This window comes from Lactuca saligna, chromosome 6, assembly GCF_052625555.1.
Source record: "Lactuca saligna cultivar CGN05327 chromosome 6, ASM5262555v1, whole genome shotgun sequence".
Taxonomy (NCBI): domain Eukaryota; kingdom Viridiplantae; phylum Streptophyta; class Magnoliopsida; order Asterales; family Asteraceae; genus Lactuca; species Lactuca saligna.
This window is the reverse complement of record NC_136422.1, coordinates 137,101,065-137,122,376: the sequence shown is the minus strand read 5'-3', so window position 1 is coordinate 137,122,376 and position 21,312 is coordinate 137,101,065. Positions and strand designations below refer to the sequence as shown.

Below are 21,312 nucleotides of genomic sequence, written 5' to 3'. Positions count from 1 at the left end.
CCAACATGGTCATAGAAGAAGAAATTATAGACAATGATTATTCAACAATAACTTATGTCTACATATTGATTTAGTATTTAAGCAACCAACGTAGGTCAACATGTTGATTTAGTATTTAAGCAACATATGTATATTCTTCATCCAACGATCTTAAACAACAAATTAAACACGTTGATTTAATCAGTGATCAATCATCTTATATACAATGTTGATATTTACAAACCAAGAAAACAAACAAAGTTGTAATTGCTAACATGAAATATATAGACTAGTTTAGCAATCACAACCCCAAATTCCAAGATCAACAATATTTAGGGTTATGAAACAATGAATTTATGACCAAGACTACAAAAAAAATTTCTCTTCGAATATTGTTTTGTTGTGTGATTTTATTTCACAATCAAAATATATCACTCAAAACATATTAGTCTTGAAATTGAGTTTTATGTCTACCAGTACAAGAAAGTAGAAAAAATTCACAATTTTGTATATGTATAATTGTATTATATATATTTATATGTACTATATAACTAATATACCAATATTTTTTTTTACACACATATTTCCAATATTTAAACCCGAACCGGTAACCCGTAATTGACATAAGTCCGAATCCGGCCATCCAAACCCGCCGCCACAATCACCAAACCCCACGTATGCGGCGCCACAAAAGTATTCCGGTACGCGCTTCTCAGAAACCTGTACTCCGACTTCCGCATCGACGGCGACACGCAAACTTGAGTCTGATGCGGCAGCGCTTCCGCCGGCCACGTCGCCGGAGTCTTCAACAACGAGTCCAAGAAATGACTCCGGTTTATACCCGACGACGGGATTCTCGGTGAATCTATCCTGCTTCTCGGAGGAACGTCGGCGGTGTTGGTTAATCTCGGTGACGGAAACGCCGCTGCTATGGTTTTAATCCCACACCACGGTATGGCCACCGAGGCGTCCTGGGAGAAGAAAGTTTCGAACGATACGTTGCTTTTGGGTTTTGCGTCGAGCTTATCGGAGCTGACGTGGTTCCAGATGTAAATGTTGGAGTCGTCTCCGGCTGAAACGATGTGTTTTCCGTCCACCGTGAAAGATGCCGACTTTTGGCTTCCGGAACTCCGATTTCCTGCGTGATTATACGTTTCAGTAAGTAAAACAAATTCAAATAGCCCTCGAAAACAGATCGGAATGTAAATGTAGTTATGTATTTGGTATTTAGTATTTAGTATTTACCTTTGAATTTTCCGACGACGTTGATTCCACAAAGAACCCTAATTTGTGAATCCGCCGATGAAACTATAACTTTTCTGGCGTCGGTGGGGCAAAATTGGAATCCGGTTATTCGTCTCGGCCATTTCTTTTTACTCATTACGCAAATTTGAGCATCCAGATGCAATCGTTTATCTGAAAGAACAGATTCAATCATCAAATTTAAGGATCAAAGAACACTATGTGCTATATAACTGATTTTTCGTTTTTTTTTTTTTTTTGGACACTATGTTACGTACCTATGATATCGTAAAAACTACAATTTCCATCTAATGTTCCCACAATGCATCCCTGCGTTTAACAAAACAAGATCGCAATTAGTTAAAATGTTTTTTTTTTTTCTCGTTTTCTATACATAAAATGTCGAATATAAGAAAAACTTATTCACATTTTTCACGTTTTAGTTGAAAAAACATTATAAATTTTGTTTCTCAAGAAAAACTACTAAAAATTCAAACTTATTTAAACTTTTCGTTTTAGCCTTTGTTCACATATTAATATCATTTAACATGTTACAAATGCTTACAGACAGGACAATCTTATCACTTATGTTGGTAAGAAAACATTGTAAAACTTTGTAACCGATTTTAGTAGGTGAATAATAGCTTAAATGAAAATAATTCAGATTATCAATGTTTTTTTTATTTGATAAAAATGAATTTGTAATAGATTTTCATCTAAAATACTGAAAATGTAAATGTTTTGTCCAAATATTAAAAGCTAAAACGAACCTTTCCATTGGCATAATAACAAATAGCAGTCACGAGATCTCGAATTTCAATCCAATCGATGACTTGGCTTCTCCGAGCCTCCCAAATTCGTATTTTTCCATCTATGGATCCAGTAATCACATAGTTTTCATCCACAGGGTTAAATTCTACACATGTCACTGCATTCGAAATAAATAATAAGTACGAATAAATAATAAGTATAAGTAAAATAATTGTTAAAATGGAAAAAAAAAATATCCGAATTTTGAGGGAAAGTTACCGTAGTTGTTATGAGTGAAAACTTTGAGGCAACGATCGTATCCGATTTTCCACATACGCACTGTTTTATCCACAGATGATGATAAAAGACACTATAAAATGTTAAAAGATTAAAGTATTAGGATTATGCAAATACAAGATGTTGATAAAAAAAATGTAGTATTGTACTTTTATTCTTTTTTCTTATTTGGACTCAGTACCTTGAAAAATCAATCTGAATATACCATTCAAAATAATTTTCATTTGTATATTCAGATAGATTTTTCAGAATACAACGAAACCAAAGCAAAATATTGTAATAAATAAATAAATAAAAGTACATTGTTATACCTTGAAAAATCTACCTGATTATAATGTGAAAAATGATTTCCATTTGTATATTCAGTATTCAGTAGATTTTTCAGAGTACAATGAAACGACGCAGAATAGTTGTTATACTAACCCCATTTTTCGACCACGAGAGGGACAAGATTTCACCATCATGACCATGAAACTCATGCACGGGTTTCTCCGAGATCCGAAACACTTTAGGTGGTATAATGACACAAGCCAAATCCGATGATTTCCTAATCTTCCTATTTTTCTCTTTAATTGGCGCCAATTCAGATAAATGATTACTTGAAAAGTATAATGATGACGTGTCATTCCCTTTAATTTCATATTTTCTTGGATCGTCATGTTCAGAAATCTCCCAAATTTTCACGATTCCATCATCACCAGCACTCGCTAAATATCTACCATCGAGACTGAATTTAAGAACCGAAATCGAGCCTTTATGTGCTTCGAAATCTTGGGTGGCGTAAAGTGATGATAATTCTTTTGATTTCTTTTTGTTTGTGTGAACAGGAACTGAAAGAGTACACGTGGCACCATTTGAGACCGTTGATTCTGATTCATGATCCGTGAGTCGAGAGATGATGTTTAGTTTATGAAGCCAACCTTTCTTTAGTTTCTTTCGTCTGTCTAATAAACTACTGTTTAGGGTTTCTTTTTGAGAAGCTGAAGATAAACCGAAGTCGAATGATTGATTCATTGATGATTCTTCTTGAAAATTCTCGATTACTAAATCAGGTTTTGGTAATTCGATGGTGGGATTTGACCAAATGGATAAAGAAGGCTGTCGGATCAGAAACGCGTCTTCAAGGTCTGGAATTTGTTGGGCGGCGGCGGGTTTGGGGTTTTCTGTTTTCTCATCGGAAATCTCGTCGGATTCTTCATCTCTTACGAGCCATTTAGAACTCAGACCGATGGATTTTATGAACTTATTGCGACGTTCGTTGACGCTATCAAGATTACCAATCCATGAATCGTATTTATACCCGGAAGTAGAACAATCGTCGGAGTAGCGTTCGGAATCTGAGTCAGACATTGAAACAAACACCTCGCGTGCATCGAAAAAGTCGTCTTCAATCTCACTACAACAACTCATTTTCATTTTCGCAAAATTTCACCTTCTTGAAGCCTAACCCTTAAATAAAAATGAAAACACACAAATTAAAACAGATACTTAAGAACCCTACATCAAGATTATTGATTTCTTTCCAAATATTGAACATCCCAAGCCTCAATGAACTACTCAGCAAACAACTGAAGTGGATATAGAACGAGTTTTGTTAAACTAATGATCAAAATCTGCGATTGAATGATTGATTGCGATCAAGCAAAGGAGTTATTTTGATTTCTTAACAGAGTATAGCAAAATTGAACAATTTCCCACAATCAATCAATACAATAACCGATAATTTCTGACAGAAACATGAAATACAAACTTGAATGAAATAAGAAAGTGGAAAATGGAAAATTCTCACCTGGGTACTCATTAAATGTTGAGTCAACTGTCAAAGGGATACCAAATTTGAAAACTGGTGCAAAGCTCTAGTTCTACAAACAGCTTTCTCTTATATGCACGCAATTGGAGGAATTATATAAATATTTTGAAAGCGACGATGTTTGACTTAATGGAAAACGTTCAAAACAAGGGGACTACAGGCTACAGAAGAAAGAGCCTTCAAGAAACGGGTGGACCCGAAACTGAAATCCGGGTATGGGTTCGTTTTATCCAGAATTGTCGTGGCGTTCGCACTTTTATTTTTATTGTGATTTGGATGTTTGCAACCACCATCGGCGCAGAAGAAGGTGGAGAGTGAAGAATATACGGCGGGACCCAACTCCGATGCGACGGTTCAACCAGCGGTGGTGACGATTCAAGTAATTGCTATCGATGTGTACGCCACACTTCCTCAACTTTGCTGTGAAAATTTTTAGAAATTGGATTTTTTTTTCGAAGATAATTGTACGGTATTTGGATGATGACAGGCAAATTATTGCTCATAATTAAATATGTTTTTTTTGGTTCAAATTATTCCTTCACTTTATGTATAATATATTTATTCTTCAACCAATTAGTGGAGATAAGCCAAAAATAAAATTAATAAAAAAAATAATAGAACATATTTAGTTTTTTAATATTTTTATACACATTTAATCCATTATATATATATATATATATATATATATATATATATATATATATATATATATATATATATATATATATATATATATATATATATATATATATATATAGGGGAGGGTTCATGCGAAAATGCAAATAATTTGCGAAAACGCGAAAACAAGAAAACCATATGATATTATGTCACCTCAACATTATATTTTGGAAAATAATTCATCCAAACTTTGAAATATATGATGATAATCGATGATAGATGATAGACTATTTCATATTAGCAAAGTATGATTTTTAACATTTTTATTATGAAAACATGAATTTAAAAATGATTAAGGACGTGAAAAAAATATAATTATAAAAACCGTCTTTAAATCTATATTATCATAACACCATCTAATGTAAACTTACTATCTTTAATTTATTGCTAATAAAATTATTTTTTTATAGTACATGTATCTAATTTTCATAAGATAAAAGCTGTTTTCGCGTTTTCGCAGGATATTTATATTTTCGCATGAACTTACTTCTATATATATATATATATATATATATATATATATATATATATATATATATATATATATATATATATATATATATATATATATAGTGGTACTTTGAGAAAACTCATTAAGCTTCAGGCTTGCAGTTTCAGTTTTATTTTTCAGGTACTTTAGATGATCAGGAAAGCAAATGCATGCATATCCTTCTGGTTTAATGATTTCGGATTTTGGGTACACTCTGATTATTCAATAACACTTTTGAAACAATTGTTTTATAACATTAATGGTTAATGGGATGTTTTTCAAAATTTAAATTTACTCCGATTTTCTAGATGTTACAGAAGCATATGTGTTCGAGTGCTTAAAAGGTCTGCATCCTTATTGATGAATTCTTAGTTATGTTTTTTTAATAATTGTATTTAGATACAAATTAATAGAGTGAGGGAATGAAAGAGAATACATAATTGGTGTGGACTAGTACGGTAGTGAATAATATTCAATGATCATGTTTTACATAATCTGGAAACAACAAAGTTAACAATAGGTGCTTTGAAAAAACAACAATTATATTTTTTTGAACATTTCGGAAACTTCAATGATATTTTTTATATTAAAATGTGTACTCTGTTAGTATTCTGTGTACAAATTGTATACTTTAATAGTATTTTTTTGTACTAAAAAAACAATGATATTTTTTGAACATTTTAGAAACTTCGTTACATTTTTAAGTCATTTTTCCGTTTAACTAAGATAACAGATTATCATAAAGTTTTATTTGAGCACATATATACTTCATTGGTATTCTGTATAAAAAAAGTAAATTTATAGTATTTTATGTAATAAAAAACAATTGTCTTTTTTACGTATTTTTGAATTTGCGTTATCTATTTAAGTTATTTTCCCCTAAATTTATAGTCATACGTGTATCCATAGGTTAACAATCATGCTTATTATAGGTGCATCCACAGATTTAACTTTTATTTTGTATATTTTCTTTGAGGAACAAAAGTGTGATTTTCAACTTGTTTAATTGGCAAGTAGAAAAGCGTAGTTTAACCCGCATCTTATTTATTTCAAACTCGTTACGAATATTTGAAACAAATTCATTTTATATTTTTATTTATAAAACCAAAAATAATATTATCAAACATATATTTGAACTTCGCAAATATCATTACCAATATTTTTTTTACTTATTTATAATTTTGTATTATCAACTTCACCCATTACAAAGTCATTAGAAAGCAAGTCACGTAAACTTGTTGCCGTAAGAACTGACTTAATCCTAATTTCAAATTCGGATGTTACAATCTCTTATACCCTTGATGGCTCTGTGTATCTATTTTATCTTTTTAACAAACACATAAACATACTTATACAAAATTTGTTTCCTTCTTTATTCCTTTGATCGCATATGATACAAGAAATCAAATTCGACCACTCTCTTGACTTATAGATGAGTTATATATTTTAAAAAGTATTTTTTCCCCTTTTCTTTAAATCTAGTAAGTGGCTAACCTTTTTAACATTTTATATGTTTAATAAATCTACTAGAGAATAAATTGATTTTTTCCCTTTTAGATATTTAGACTTTCAATTGTACAAGCCAACAAAATGCATTCCTTTTATCTTTTTAACATAGACATAAACATAGTTGTCCATAATTGTACAAACACTTAAAACTCTTGTAGGACCCTCCAATTTATTTATTTTGAGAAGAAAAAAAGGCCTACTAGCAATGTGCTAGAATACAAAGACAAAAAGACGCATACAACGACAGATTTAAAATCTTACAAAGAAGACAGAGAGATGCTAATTTACCCCCGTTTTTCATTTAAAGTTATTTATCAAATAACTTTTCAACATTTGAATTTCTGCTCCAGTCACTAATCCCGATTATTCAAAAGTTTGATCACTATTTATACCAAATTATATTATTTTCATGTAACAAATTATACAATGGGCTAAAAATGTGGTCTACATGATTATATCGATGAAAAAAGTTAGAACTTTTAAAAAGGGCTAATATAATTATGAGAAATCAAGTATTCTTTTATTTTTATTTTTACTTTTTTGTTTTTATATAATTCCCTACTTCTTAAATCAATATAAGTGTCAAAATGAAAGGAAAAAAGTGTTAGTAAATTCTACATATCGTTACTTTATTTGAGTATGAAGATGGATAGATATAAAATATAAGAAAATATTTAATTTTGCTATAATTATATAACAACTAAGTTTTATATAATTTTCAATTTGTCACATAAACTTGTTGCACTAATTTTATCATTGAACTTAAAAATTAAGTTTCTTGTTAGTCAAAATATAGAATAAAATTTTCATTTTTTAAATAAAGTAAATACCATACGATATCATTTCAAACCAAAAATATTTAGAACATGAGTTTGAGGTTTCAATAAATTATCATAGTGAAATCATAAAATAGATAGTACAGAATCTCCAATGGATACAATGAAATCTGATCAGACTCTTTCTTTTGCTACCAAAAGTACCTGAATCATTAAAAAATTTAATCAATAAACACAAAGCTTAACGAGTTACCCTAGATATCATATACCATAATAGGCCTCATCCAAACATTCATATAAACAAGCCTCGCTCACGACTCTCACCCAACAACATATAAACATGCCTCACCTAACATAAACAATCATGCAAAAGTCACAAAGACAATAGCAGTTTAGTGACACTTAGTGTCCTAAATAGTATAATGAGAAAACTCACATTACAGACAAAGAAGATAAACACCAAGGCTTGCAGGAAACGTAAAGGCTGGTACTACGAACCACCTAAACATTAAATAAAATGTCAAATATCAGCTTATGACCTAAAAACTTAAAGTTTGACCCATGGTCAAACTTAGTCAAAAAGTCAACAACCTGGTTAAACAGGAGCCCCGTGCCTCATAAGGACCCCCTAAACCCACTAAATGAAAGAAGTAGTCGGGTTTCCTAGCATAAATTGATGAGATACAGATAAATCAGAAAGCTACGACTCTTTCGAGCCCTATTCTTAAGGCAACATGACTTATTACATTACGTTGATCTCCCAAACTTTCAGACATGGTCCTTTACGGTGTATTAACGGATAACGTTTCTAAATTTATTGATTAAGACACTCTAATCCAACAAGATCTAAACTCTAAACAACAAAAAGACCAAAAATGCCAAAACAAGTTGCATAACTTAGAGAACATGCACAAGATACCAAATTTCTAAGTCCAAATGGTCTATATAACAACCATAAGTGTTTAAAATGTGATGTAGTCCAAGAAATAGACAATAAGCAAAATATAGAAAACAAAAAGGAAAGGTTAAAGCTTTATACTCACAAAGGTCCAAGAAATGTGCAAACTTGTTGGATCTACACTTCCTCTTCACTTCAATGCTCTAAAGGAAATCTTGATTTTTAAGCTTCATGCACAAATCAAAGAAAGATAAGCTCTCAAGGTGAAACTAAACTCAAAATATAAGTAGAGTTGATAGGGTTTCTAGGTGTGACGAAGGTTGCAATTGATCCAACCTAGAGGCTTAAGTGTGTTTAAATATAGGGATGAGCAACGAAACTGAGTACCTGCTTTTGGAATTGAAACCACATCGGAACCGCTTTAAGTGGGTCCAATTCCATATATTTTTAAGAAATCGCTACCCATTGGGTACCCACCTGAACCGATATATATATATATATATATCACATGTATTACACAATATCTTGAATAACACCATTTAAAATTCTAGAATTTTGAGTAATTTGTTTTGAATATTTAAAGGTCTTGAGAAACATGCACACATTTTTTTTGTCATGTTATTCAAGCTACTAATACTTTTAATCCTTATTTTTAATACGAGCGAATTACATATTGAAGTTATCCATAACTTCTTATAAGTTTTCAGTAGATACACGTTTGCAAGTTTTAAAAATTCAACAAATTTAACGAATTGGGTATCTAGTATTGGAACCGCTATCCGCCAATTTTGGTTATGATTTCAACATTTTAGGAACCGTCAGTTACAATTTAAAATAATTAGGGTGAGTACCCGTCCATATTCATCCCTAGCCCCCACACTCTAAAAAATCATTCAACCCATGGGCCTAGGCGTGTAGTGCCCAAGACAATAATTTTCCGACTTTTAGTTTTCAGCGACTATCTAAAAAATGGAACGAGGAAATCAAACATATCGATACTAGGATGGTATAGAAAATTGACATAATGTTCCACGTAAGTTAGTGAGCATTCTTTAAATATAAATTAAATATATTCGTATCATTTGTTCTTATTTATCTTCGTATTTATATAAAATAATAACATATGAAATTCATTAATATTTTATCTTGATCTCATGTCTTGATTTTAATATTTAATTTGATCTAATTAAGAAAATAGATCCAACCAAAGGGCTTGTAGCCCAGTGGTATCCGGTGTTGCCCTCCCTCTTTGAGGTTGAGGGTTCAAGTCCCGTCGTGGACATAGGTGGATTTACGGTGTAGTTTAAGAGTAGGTTAGATTTGCCATATATATATATATATATTTATTTACGTTTAAAAGCTTCGATTTTTAATTACTACGATAAGACTGATATAGAACAAATTAAATGTAAAAACTTTTTAGTAACAATTATAAATCCATATTAAAGATATATTGAATATTAAAAAAAAATCATTTCAAAGGCCTTATCAAAAACTTTTTAGTAACAATTATAAATCCATATTAAAGATATATTGAATATTAAAAAAAAAATCATTTCAAAGGCCTTATCAAATTTTCTATAACAATATAGTTCTTTTCTTAAATTACATGTACTTTGTAGTAAATAATTACTATTATATGAATTAATGAAACTATATTAATAAAGTATGAATAAAACTTCATCAATCAAATGGTTAATATAAAATATTCCATCTTTTAAATATTGCCACCCAAACTTAATGCATTAATTTAAGTTTATATATATATATATATATATATATATATATATATATATATATATATATATATATATATATATATATATATATATATATATATATATATATATATATATATATATATATATATATAGACTATGATTTTTAATACTTTTATTCTAAATTTGTTACAACCAACAAAAGTGGGTTTTGTCTGTGTACTTGTAGGTCTCCCGCAATATACGGTGTTAGTTGTCTTGCCGCCGGCCTTGAGGTAAAGCCTTTCCTCCAACCACCGCAAACGCGTTAGTCAAATTTCAACGTTATTTACTATTCTTCACGGTTGACACATGCAACTTATAATATACTTTTTCAAAAGTTACTACAATCTATGGATGCACTTTATGTGTATTCTGATTTCTTATACATAATATTATCTCGAATGTTTAATATGATTTTTATATAAATTTATACAAAATATGCCATTTAAGCGGATATAAGTTGGGGCGTTTAAGATTTACCAAATCTGAAAACCTAACATAAAAACAAAAATAATGATCTTATCGATTTTTGGGTTAATCGATCGGTTTATTTTTTAGACAGACAAAATCTTTGGTATTTTGGGTTCGGTCATAGTCATGCATTTTAGAGTCGAGCTTAATAACCAAAAAAAAAAAAAAAACAAATTAAATGATACAGCTGAATCTTAATAACCAAATAATTTTGAAAATCAATGGTTTAGTTTTTATATTTTTATAACTGATAAATAGTAGTTTGGTTTTGGTTTTATAGTGAAACCATTTTATATATTATAAACCAATTCAATATACATATGTTCTATACTTCTATTATATATGAATCATAAATTATAGATAAATAAATACGGAGTAAGGTGCAAGCCTAATTAAAATTTTCAAATATTTCATGGTATTATTAACATAATGAATGCATGTAATTGTTTAAGTTATTTTATGCGGGAGCAGTTAAAGATTAGATATCGTAATGTGTTTACTAGCTAATTTCGACCTACCTAACAGTAATAGTTTAACCTTCTAAATCATTGTGTTCAACGCTTTCGCAACATATATATATATATATATATATATATATATATATATATATATATATATATATATATATATATATATATATATATATATATATATATATATATATATATATATATATATATATAGGGACGGGTTCAATAACGAACCAATATGGGTGGAGGAACCAAAGAACCTATTAAGATGGTTGGATCAAAATATTAACAACCATTGGATTTAAGATGTAAAAGTATGAAAAAACAATATTGTTCAGCTGATTATAACTAAACACGTAACTTATAGGGGCATTGTCCTCAAACTAAAACTTTTTAACTCTCACTGTTAATTAACGTCATTAGTTCATCAGTTTCAATTCAGTGAAATCGATTTTACCCTCTCATTGAAAGCGATCTTTTACTCCACCGACGACATCGATTTCAAACGAATCTCCGGCAACGATTCAGTCAATATCCATAGTGAATCTTCCCGAAAAGTTCGTCAAAATGAATCTAGAAGGTATATTTGACTGCTATTCACTTTCGATTATCTCATTTAATCAATTTTCAACATTATACTTTTTCAATTGATAAATTTCAAAACGACAAATCTAAACTATCTGTTACATTATGTATTCGATGAATTTGTTAATACACTATTTTATTAACAAAATCGTTTTAGACTGATTTGAAACCTCGTCGGATGATGAACTTTTAATAATTTGTATACATAACGAAAACCTAATGAATATATGTATTACAAATTAAAATTTCCTAAAACTTTGTGAATCTAACTCGAATATGAGTTTATTAAGTAAATCGAAACCCTAATTTCATGAACTTTTGAGAATTCGTATAATTACCAAAAACCTAATGATATAAATTTCTTCAAATCGATACAGAAATCATGAATATCTAAATTACAAACCGTAATTTCCTAAAAACTTTGTGAATCTAAGTGGTTTCTGAATTTATTCATTAAATTGAAAAAACTAATTTCGCATTTTGAATTCACAGTGTGCTTTGTGATTTACATTTGATTATTTTGAAAGGATTCAATGTTTCTGAGTATTATATTATTTCACAATTCACAAAGTGAATCATGATTAAATATCAATTTAACATATCATTTATTCAAATTGTGAATTCACAGGGTGATTTGTCAATTACATTTGATTTTTTTCATCTTGTGAAATTCATATTGTGTATTTATGTTTAATTCATATTGTATCTCTTATTCTGCTTCTCATTGTAAATTTATAAAGAGTTGCATTGGTAATGTTTTGATTCAAACTAAATTCACAATGTGAATAAATTATAACTTTCATACCATGAAATTGATGTTTGAATTAATTTGTTAATCAAAAACAGGAAATGAAGAAAATATCAATGAAAAAAAAGGATAATAAGAAAAGAATGAAATTGACAAGAAGTCTAAAAGATGTTCTACCTTCAACTACAAGTGAAAAAATTAAAGATATTCAAGATAAAAAAAAAGTTAGAACATTTGCATTCAAATTAAAATAACTAATTATCTAATCATATAATATACACTTATTAAAAAAAAACTAATTCACAATGTGAATCTTGGATGTGTATGTCACATTCAAACATATTCACAATGTGAATCTCTTAAAAACATTTTTTTTGCAAGTTGATCAACACTTTTATTTGTATTTGACTATGCACAATGTAATTATAAAAATTCACCATGTGTATGTGTACATCATTTGGTGAAACTGCTGTTAAATGCATAAATTCACAATGTGAATCTTGGATGTGTATGTCACATTCAAACAGATTCACAATGTGAATCTCTTAAAAACATATTTTCTTTTGCAAGTTGATCAACACTTTTGTTTGTATTTGACTATACACAATGTAATTGTAAAAATTCACTATGTGTATGTGTACATCATTTGGTGAAACTCAAACACTTTTGCTGTTAAATGCATAAATTCATAATGTGAATCTTGGATGTGTATCTCACAGTGAATCTGTTAAAAAAATGTTTGTTTTTTCTTTTGCAAGTTGATCAACACTTTTGTTTGTATTTGACTATGCACAATGTAATTGTAAAAATTCACCATGTGTATTTGTACATCATTTGGTGAAACTCAAACACTTTTGCTGTTAAATGCATAAATTCATAATGTGAATATTGGATATGTATCTCACATTCACACGGATTCACAATGTGAATCTGTTAAAAAAATGTTTGTTTTTTCTTTTGCAAGTTCATCAATACTTTTGTTTGTATTTGACTCTGCACAATGTAATTGTAAAAATTCACCATGTGTATGTGTACATCATTTGGTGAAACTCAAATACTTTTGCTGTTAAATGCATAAATTCACAATGTGAATCTTGGATGTGTACGTCATATTCAAACAGATTCACAATGTGAATCTCTTAAAAAAATGGTGTTTTTTTTTTTTTTCAAGTTGATCAACACTTTTGTTTGTATTTGAGTATACACAATGTAATTGTAAAAATTCACTATGTGTATGTGTACATCATTTGGTGAAACTCAAACACTTTTGCTGTTAAATACATAAATTCACAATGTGAATCTTGGATGCGTATCTCACATTCACACAGATTCACAATGTGAATCTGTTAAAAAAATGTTTGTTTTTTCTTTTGCAAGTTGATCAACACTTTTGTTTGTATTTGACTATACACATTGTAATTGTAAAAATTCACCATGTGTATTTGTACATCATTTGGTGAAACTCAAACACTTTTGCTGTTAAATGCATAAATTCACAATGTGAATCTTGGATGTGTATCGCACATTCACACAGATTCACAATGTGAATCTGTTAAAGAAATGTTTGTTTTTTTCTTTTGCAAGTTGATCAATACTTTTGTTTGTATTTGACTATGCACAATGTAATCGTAAAAATTCACCATGTGTATGTGTACATCATTTGGTGAAACTCAAAAACTTTTGCTGTTAAATGCATAAATTCACAATGTGAATCTTGGATGTGTATGTCATATTCAAACATATTCACAATGTGATTCTCTTAAAAAATGTTTTTTTTTTTTTTTTTTTGCAAGTTGATCAACACTTTTGTTTGTATTTGACTATACACAATGTAATTGTAAAAATTCACCATGTGTATGGGTATATCATTTAGTGAAACTCAAACACTTTTGCTGTTAAATACATAAATTCACAATGTGAATCTTGGATGCATATCTCACATTCACACAGATTCACAATGTGAATCTGTTAAAAAATTTTTGTTTTTTCTTTTGCAAGTTGATCAACACTTTTGTTTGTATTTGACTATGCACAATGTAATTGTAAAAATTCACCATGTGTATGTGTACATCATTTGGTGAAACTCAAACACTTTTGCTGTTAAATGTATAAATTCACAATGTGAATCTTGGATGTGTATGTCACATTCAAACAGATTCACAATGTGAATCTCTTAAAAACATATTTTTTTTGCAAGTTGATCAACACTTTTGTTTGTATTTCACTATGCTCAATGTAATTGTAAAAATTCACCATGTGTATGTGTACATCATTTGGTGAACCTCAAACTCTTTTGATATTAAATGTATAAATTCACAATGTGAATCTTGAATATAGCTCATAGGCTAACAGATTGACAATGTGAATTTCTAAAAAGTTTTTGCAATATGATCATCACATGTTCAATTTTATATTGTTTGACATGTATTAATACTACTTATATTTTTTACATTCATATTAAAATTTTCACATTATGTAGTTGAAGATTCAAAAAAATATACAAAAAACACAGCAAGGAGAACCGTGGTGGAAATAGTTAATAAGTTAAGAAAAAATGAAGATGAAAAGACTATTGAAGGAAATGTTGAAAAATAAAAAGTTTAGAATTTGACAGTGTTTTAAAAGGTGCGCCATGACGGGCGCCAAGGCGCGCCATGGCATTACGCGCGGCGTCGCCGTTACGAAAAGCTTCATAACATTGCTGTTAGGTGTGGCATGTGGCAAGGCGTGATATGGCGTTCCATAGCGCGTTATGGCGTGTTATGGAGCGCGTTTTTTTCGTTTAAGACACGTTTTTTTTGCTCTTTTTTATACATTTTCTAATCAGACATACAAGTATTGTGTTTTTTATTAACTTTCTGTTATTAGTTGTTGATATAACACTTCTAAAAACTAGGGATATTTGATATAAATTTATATTTATGCGGTAATATAATTATAAATTAATACAAAATCGCCGCCTTACATTACGCCTTGAAAAACGCCATGGCTCGCCATAACTCGTTAAGCTTGAGGCTTGGCCTTGCCGCCACGCCACGCCTCACGCCTTTTAGAACTTTGGAATCTGATGAGATTCAAAAAAAGCAAAAAAAAAAATGATGAAGCAAGATGAATCTGTTTTGAAGACACTTGAAAAGAAAACAACTAAAGGTTAGTATTTATAAAATTATAATTTACTTTGATATATAATACTAATTATCTTTAATCTTTTTTAAATGAACAGAAATCAGACAGAGTCCAAGATTACATAAAAAAAAAAACGAAAAAGTCGATGAAGCAAGAAAATTTTGTTTTCAAGACACCTGAAAAGAAAACAACTCAAGGTTAGTATTTATAAAATTATAATTGAATTTGGTATTATAAAATTAATTCTTTATAAATTTGTTAAAACATGAACAGAAATCAAACAGAGTCCAAAACTTAAAATGATTGAATACAGAAAATTTGTGACTCCTATTAAAGTTGAAGATACCCTTGTAAAGAAAGAATCTAATGAAAAAATAACAGGTTTGTTTATTACTATTCACATGTTTAATTTACAAAGTTATAAATAAATTCACATGTTTATTTTATGTATTATATTATATTTTGCAAAACAAATTCACATGTGAATTTCTTGTATTGTTAGTTATTTTATATTATATATGTTATATTATGAGAAGCTTATGAAAATTATTGACTAACAGGAAAAAGAAAAAGAAAAACAAAGACTCTGGAAGTAGTCAAAGAAAAAAAGGCAAAAGTGTCAATAACTCCAAATGACAGAGTATCTTTGAGAACAAGAATGAGCCCATAGAAGTTTTATGATATTGTTAAATCTATAAACAAAGAACAGAGAAAAGCTATCAGAGAAATGAGATTGGGATCTTTGCTGAGAATTGCAACCAATGGAATTTCTGGGAAATTGGCACGTTTTGTTGTGAATTCATTCAATCCATCAGATATGAAATCCATATACCTAATGCAAAGATAGACATAACACCAGAACTTGTTCATGATTTTCTTGGAATTCCTCTAGGTGGAAAAGATATATATAACACTGATCAATGTGAAGGAAAAAAATTAATGGACTAGAAGCAACAATACGATTTCAAGGCTATGAGACCATCGGATGTTGAAGAGAAAATTAAAGAATCATCGGATTCAGGGATTATTTTCAGAACAAACTTTGTATTACTGTTTTGTTAATACCATTTGTGAATAGAATAAGCCTGGAAATTGTAAGACAACAATATTGCCACATTTGTTAGGCAAAACACCTATGAGAGAAATTGACTGGTGTGGTTTTATAACCAATTGCTTGAAAATATCAAAGACGACATGGGATGATACCGATAGAGGAAACTACTATTGTGTGCCACTTCTTGTATTATTGGTAAGGAAAATTCTTATAATTAACACTTTTATTTATATTATTATAAGAAAACTATTAATCATAATTTTGTTTACATAAACAGCTAGCTTATTTGGAGTTTACGAGAAATGATAAGAATGAAAAAAGACAAATACATGCACTACATTTTTGGGATTATGAAATGATGGTGAAAAGGGAAAAAGCTGAGTTAAAGAGTCGTGACTTTGGAACTTTGGAATGGAATGATGATGTTATAGAGAATGATGAAAAATCCGACACCAATGAAAATGAAGATATGAAACTCGATGTAAGTTAATAATCTATATAATTTAAAAAGATTGAAGTTAAATTACAGATATATGTTATAAAATTGTAGTTAAAATGAAATTCATAAAGTGATTCATATTGTGAATATAAAAGTGTATTTTATTACTTTCTTTATAATAAATTCACAAAGTGAATATGTAATTTATTAAATGCAGTAAAAATGTGATACCTCATCAATGCATTCATATTCTGAAACTGTAATTTATTATAGAAAAAAGTTAAAAAAAAATCATTTTCTTTGACATTTTTATCTCATTTCGCAGGAATTGGTATTCAAAGCGAAAAAGGATTACAAAAAACTAGTGAATGATAAAATGAAGTTTGGAAAGTTAATTGAGTTTTCAACAACAAAATTCATAGAAAGCGATGAGTTGAAAGATATGAAGAAAGTCTTTGAACAAGAAATCATTTATAAAACTCAAAATGAAGATGATGCAAAAGTGACACGGATGAAGATGAAAAAAAAAGCGAAGAGAATTTGAATGAACATGAAATAAAGAATCAAACAATTATTGTAACACCACGAAATCTGTACAATGATCCAATAGTGCATGAGATTGCTGATTCTATTCAATGTATTTTAAATTTTGATAATTATGATGATTTTGAAAATGTAAAAAGTTTTAGAGAACAAAAGATAGATGATAAAAAAATAAAAAAATACTAGAAAATCATCAATGCCTAGTTTTTCACTTGGACTGGGTCTTGGTCTAACACAAGAGTTTCAGGAAGGAGATGAAAGCAATGAAGATGAACACATGAAGAAAGAAATAAAAGATGAAAAACTTGATGAAGGAGAAAGTTATGATTCAGAAGAAACAGAATGTGACAACAATATCTTGGGAATTGAAGATGATGAAGACAAAAAAAGAGAGAGAAGTAGGAAAAAGACTAAAAAAACCATCACTGAAGCTATCTTCTCCTTATAATAAAAAACAGGTATGTGTATCAAAATTTGTAGATCCAGATGAAGTACAAGTATCAGATAGAATTTTTTCCAGAATTGGTAATAACAGGTAATAATTCATGTTATATTTTATTTAAATACAACAATATATAAAATACAAATACAAATTAATTTTCTATTAATTGTTTTTTTGTTTTATTTAATTACAAATTAAGTAAGAAGGTATTTCAGACTAAGAGAGGGTATGTGCTTGGAAGAGGAATGATTGAAACAATGCAGGCAGGATTATGGGTACATGCACATGTCATTGATGCTTGGACTGATATTTTGAACTATGAAGAAAAGCTTAAATCAAATTCTACACTAAATTGGTATTTATTTGATACATCAATTGTGGTAAGTTAATTAAAAAAATATATATCATGATAATGTTGATAATATAATAAATACAATTTTCAATAGTTCTGAATAAGTAATAAAATTCACATAGTGAATCCCATTATAATTCACAGTGTGAATAATTTTAAATTTTAAATTTAACTTATTGTGAATTTAACAATTTACTCTTTAAAGATTGATGTATATTTAATGTTATTTGCAGAGACAGTTCATATTTGACAAAAATATCCCTTTCAATCAAAGATTTGATAAATTTGAGTCAAATATCAAAGATGCAATGAAAAAGGACAAACAACTTCTGACATTTGAAAAAGTTCACTTGGTAATAAACTGTTCTTTTTGTTGAATATATTACATATTTTTAACAAAGTTTAACAATTTAAATTATTAAACAGGTGTTTTTACTAGTTCATAAAAAAAATCACTTTTACATCATCTGCATAAACTTAGAGGAACCAACGGTTGATGCCATTGATAATAGAAATTCAGTTGCAAAGTTTTCTAGAGCTTATCGTGATGCACCTAATGAATTGGTAAGAATATTAAATTTACATTATAAATATAAGTATTAATAGACTGATAATCTAAATAAAATAATAACTATAGAAAATTACAATTGCTTTTTTGTAGAAAATACCTTTTAGTAGGTACTTGATGAGGGTCAATCACAAATCAGCTTTAACTTTGGAGGGTGTTGAACCAGAAAGGGTGAACATGAATTGGTGCACGAGGGATAATCATGTTGACTATGGATTTTTTTGCATGCGTCATTTGGAGACATATATTGGAGATAAAACAGTAAATTGGACACGTGGATTACCAAAAGAATCAAAACAACAACAAAGTGTGTTAAACGATTTACGCATTAAGTATTTGACAAAGATACTATTGAGTGACGTAAACACACAGAGGTTAAAAATCATTGCACAAACAACTAAGTTTGCAAAAAAGACTAATGAATAAATAAAAGATTTGCTCGACAAGGGATGGGAAAAAAGGGGAGAAAGGATATAGTACTTCAAGGATTGGAAAAAGAAGTGTAAAACTTAAAACTTAGTTTTCTATTCATTATTAGTATAAGTTTAGATGCACTTTAATTTCTTTAAGAACATATACATGCTTGTTATGTTACAATTTGATGGTAGTTTCTATATCAAATATAATGAACTTTACTAAATACTTAAAAGATGTTTATATTTTCATGTGAATGTCTACATGTATGTTATACAATTACATGTTTTATTAAAAATATGATATTGGTGTGTGGGTGGGGGGAAGTGATTATATATCTACTCTGAATAAAGAATTGAAAGTACATTGTCATTTCATACATTTACTTGATTTCTTTTGGTTTAAATGATTAGATGTTAATGTAATAACAATACAATATATGTAGAAAATTTACATTGTTATATGTTAACCTTGTGAAAATTTTATATGTAAGATTAACTATGTGAATTACAGTACATATTATAACATGTATATTTTATATGTGAGGTTCACAATGTGAATTATGGTACATATAGATCATTAAAACAATTAATAGTTGAGATTCACGATGTAAATTAAATTACATTAAGACAATCTTTAACATGAAAATTTTATTTATGAGATTATCAATGATAATTAATATACATAAATAAAATCATTAGCATGAAATTTTTATTAGAAAATATTCAAAAAACTAACAATAAAAAAATATCTTTAACCAAAAACAATAAATTTGAAAAAAATATATTCTATTATTAGAAATAAACTCTAAAACAATGAATATCAAAATTAACATCAATATTTCAACATTTCTGTCCATTGAATGACCATTACAAAATATCAAATCTTATTTTAGTTGTCTTAAAAAGAAAAAATTAGAAACAATCAGCCTTCTGTAACCTTAGATTCTAAATCAGACTTCTTAAACCTCAAAATGCAACTCCTAGCATTGTGATTTGGTTTACGACATAAACTGCACAACCTTGTACCCCTTTTAGATTTCTCAATCACTTTCTCTCTAGTGTTGTTGATTCTTTTACCACTAGCTCATCCCTTGTTTCTGATCCCCTCTAGATTATGAATGTTGATAACATCAGGTACTGCAGCTCCAATAATTTTTTCAATGTGAACTGATCTACTCGAAGATGCCCTTGATGAGGCACATAAAGGAATACCACTATCAACCTCCTAAAGTTGCTTTATATATTTAGCCAACTAATCCTCATTATTTGCTATCTTGTTAATAGACAAACGAAGAATAACATATGCATCTTGAATCAAACATTCATTTTTACTGCCTTTATGAGGATATAAGTACTTTTTTCTCAACAATCCATCAGCTATGATATCTTTTCCCCATCTCCTCAAAATGAAATTTGATGGAATTTCATCATACTCTTTCATATGTAATATGAAAAACATATAACGACATAACAATCCTTCTTGGACAAAAAGCATGCAGCTGCAACTGATGCTAATGCTATCACCCCTTCTACTAAATACAACCTATAAATTATCATTAATAAACAAATTAATATGTGAATAAGAAATTCTATCTCATACCATTCGATAAAAATATACAAATTAACATCAATTCACATTATTAATCAATAGGTCATTAGAAATCATAATATTATAATATAAATATGAAGTTCAAATCAAATTCACAAAAAAAAACATATTCCATAGTAATCTAATGAAAAGTACAAACCAATTTATAACTCTATAAAAATTCACACTATTAATTAGCAAAACATCCTACATTCACAGTGTGAATTTTGAAACTACATTTTATATTTAATAAACTATATTAGGACAAAGAGACATATATTGTAATGAGTATTAGGACAATGAGAAGGAAGACTATTTCGA

The 21,312-nt window shown here is 28.9% G+C and overlaps 1 protein-coding gene across 2 annotated transcripts; it reads right to left on the bottom strand.

Moving 5' to 3' along the window:
* Nucleotides 1-387: 387 nt before the first annotated feature.
* Nucleotides 388-4,488, bottom strand: LOC145000650 (uncharacterized). Of its 2 annotated transcripts, none has more exons than XM_078959912.1 (7): nt 4,058-4,488; nt 2,692-3,711; nt 2,251-2,341; nt 1,992-2,149; nt 1,500-1,551; nt 1,225-1,395; nt 388-1,117 (listed from the first exon to the last, which is right to left on the bottom strand). In XM_078959912.1, the coding sequence occupies exons 2-7, from the start codon at nt 3,682-3,684 to the stop codon at nt 573-575; spliced, it is 2,010 nt and encodes a 669-aa protein (XP_078816038.1). In that variant the 5' UTR covers nt 3,685-3,711; nt 4,058-4,488; the 3' UTR covers nt 388-572. The 2 variants fall into 2 exon arrangements, with proteins under 2 accessions (XP_078816038.1, XP_078816036.1); XM_078959910.1 differs by having other exon boundaries at nt 2,692-3,717; nt 4,058-4,487.
* Nucleotides 4,489-21,312: the final 16,824 nt, after the last annotated feature.

What these genes read in the sequence shown, in the direction of transcription:
- LOC145000650 (XM_078959912.1), bottom strand. Translation starts at nt 3,684, where the DNA reads ATGAAAATGAGTTGTTGTAGTGAGATTGAAGACGACTTTTTCGATGCA. An exon ending in TTTCACTCATAACAACTACG is followed by an intron (nt 2,150 to 2,250) that starts GTAACTTTCCCT and finishes TTTCGAATGCAG; the next exon opens with TGACATGTGTAGAATTTAAC. An exon ending in TAGTTTTTACGATATCATAG is followed by an intron (nt 1,396 to 1,499) that starts GTACGTAACATA and finishes CTGTTCTTTCAG; the next exon opens with ATAAACGATTGCATCTGGAT.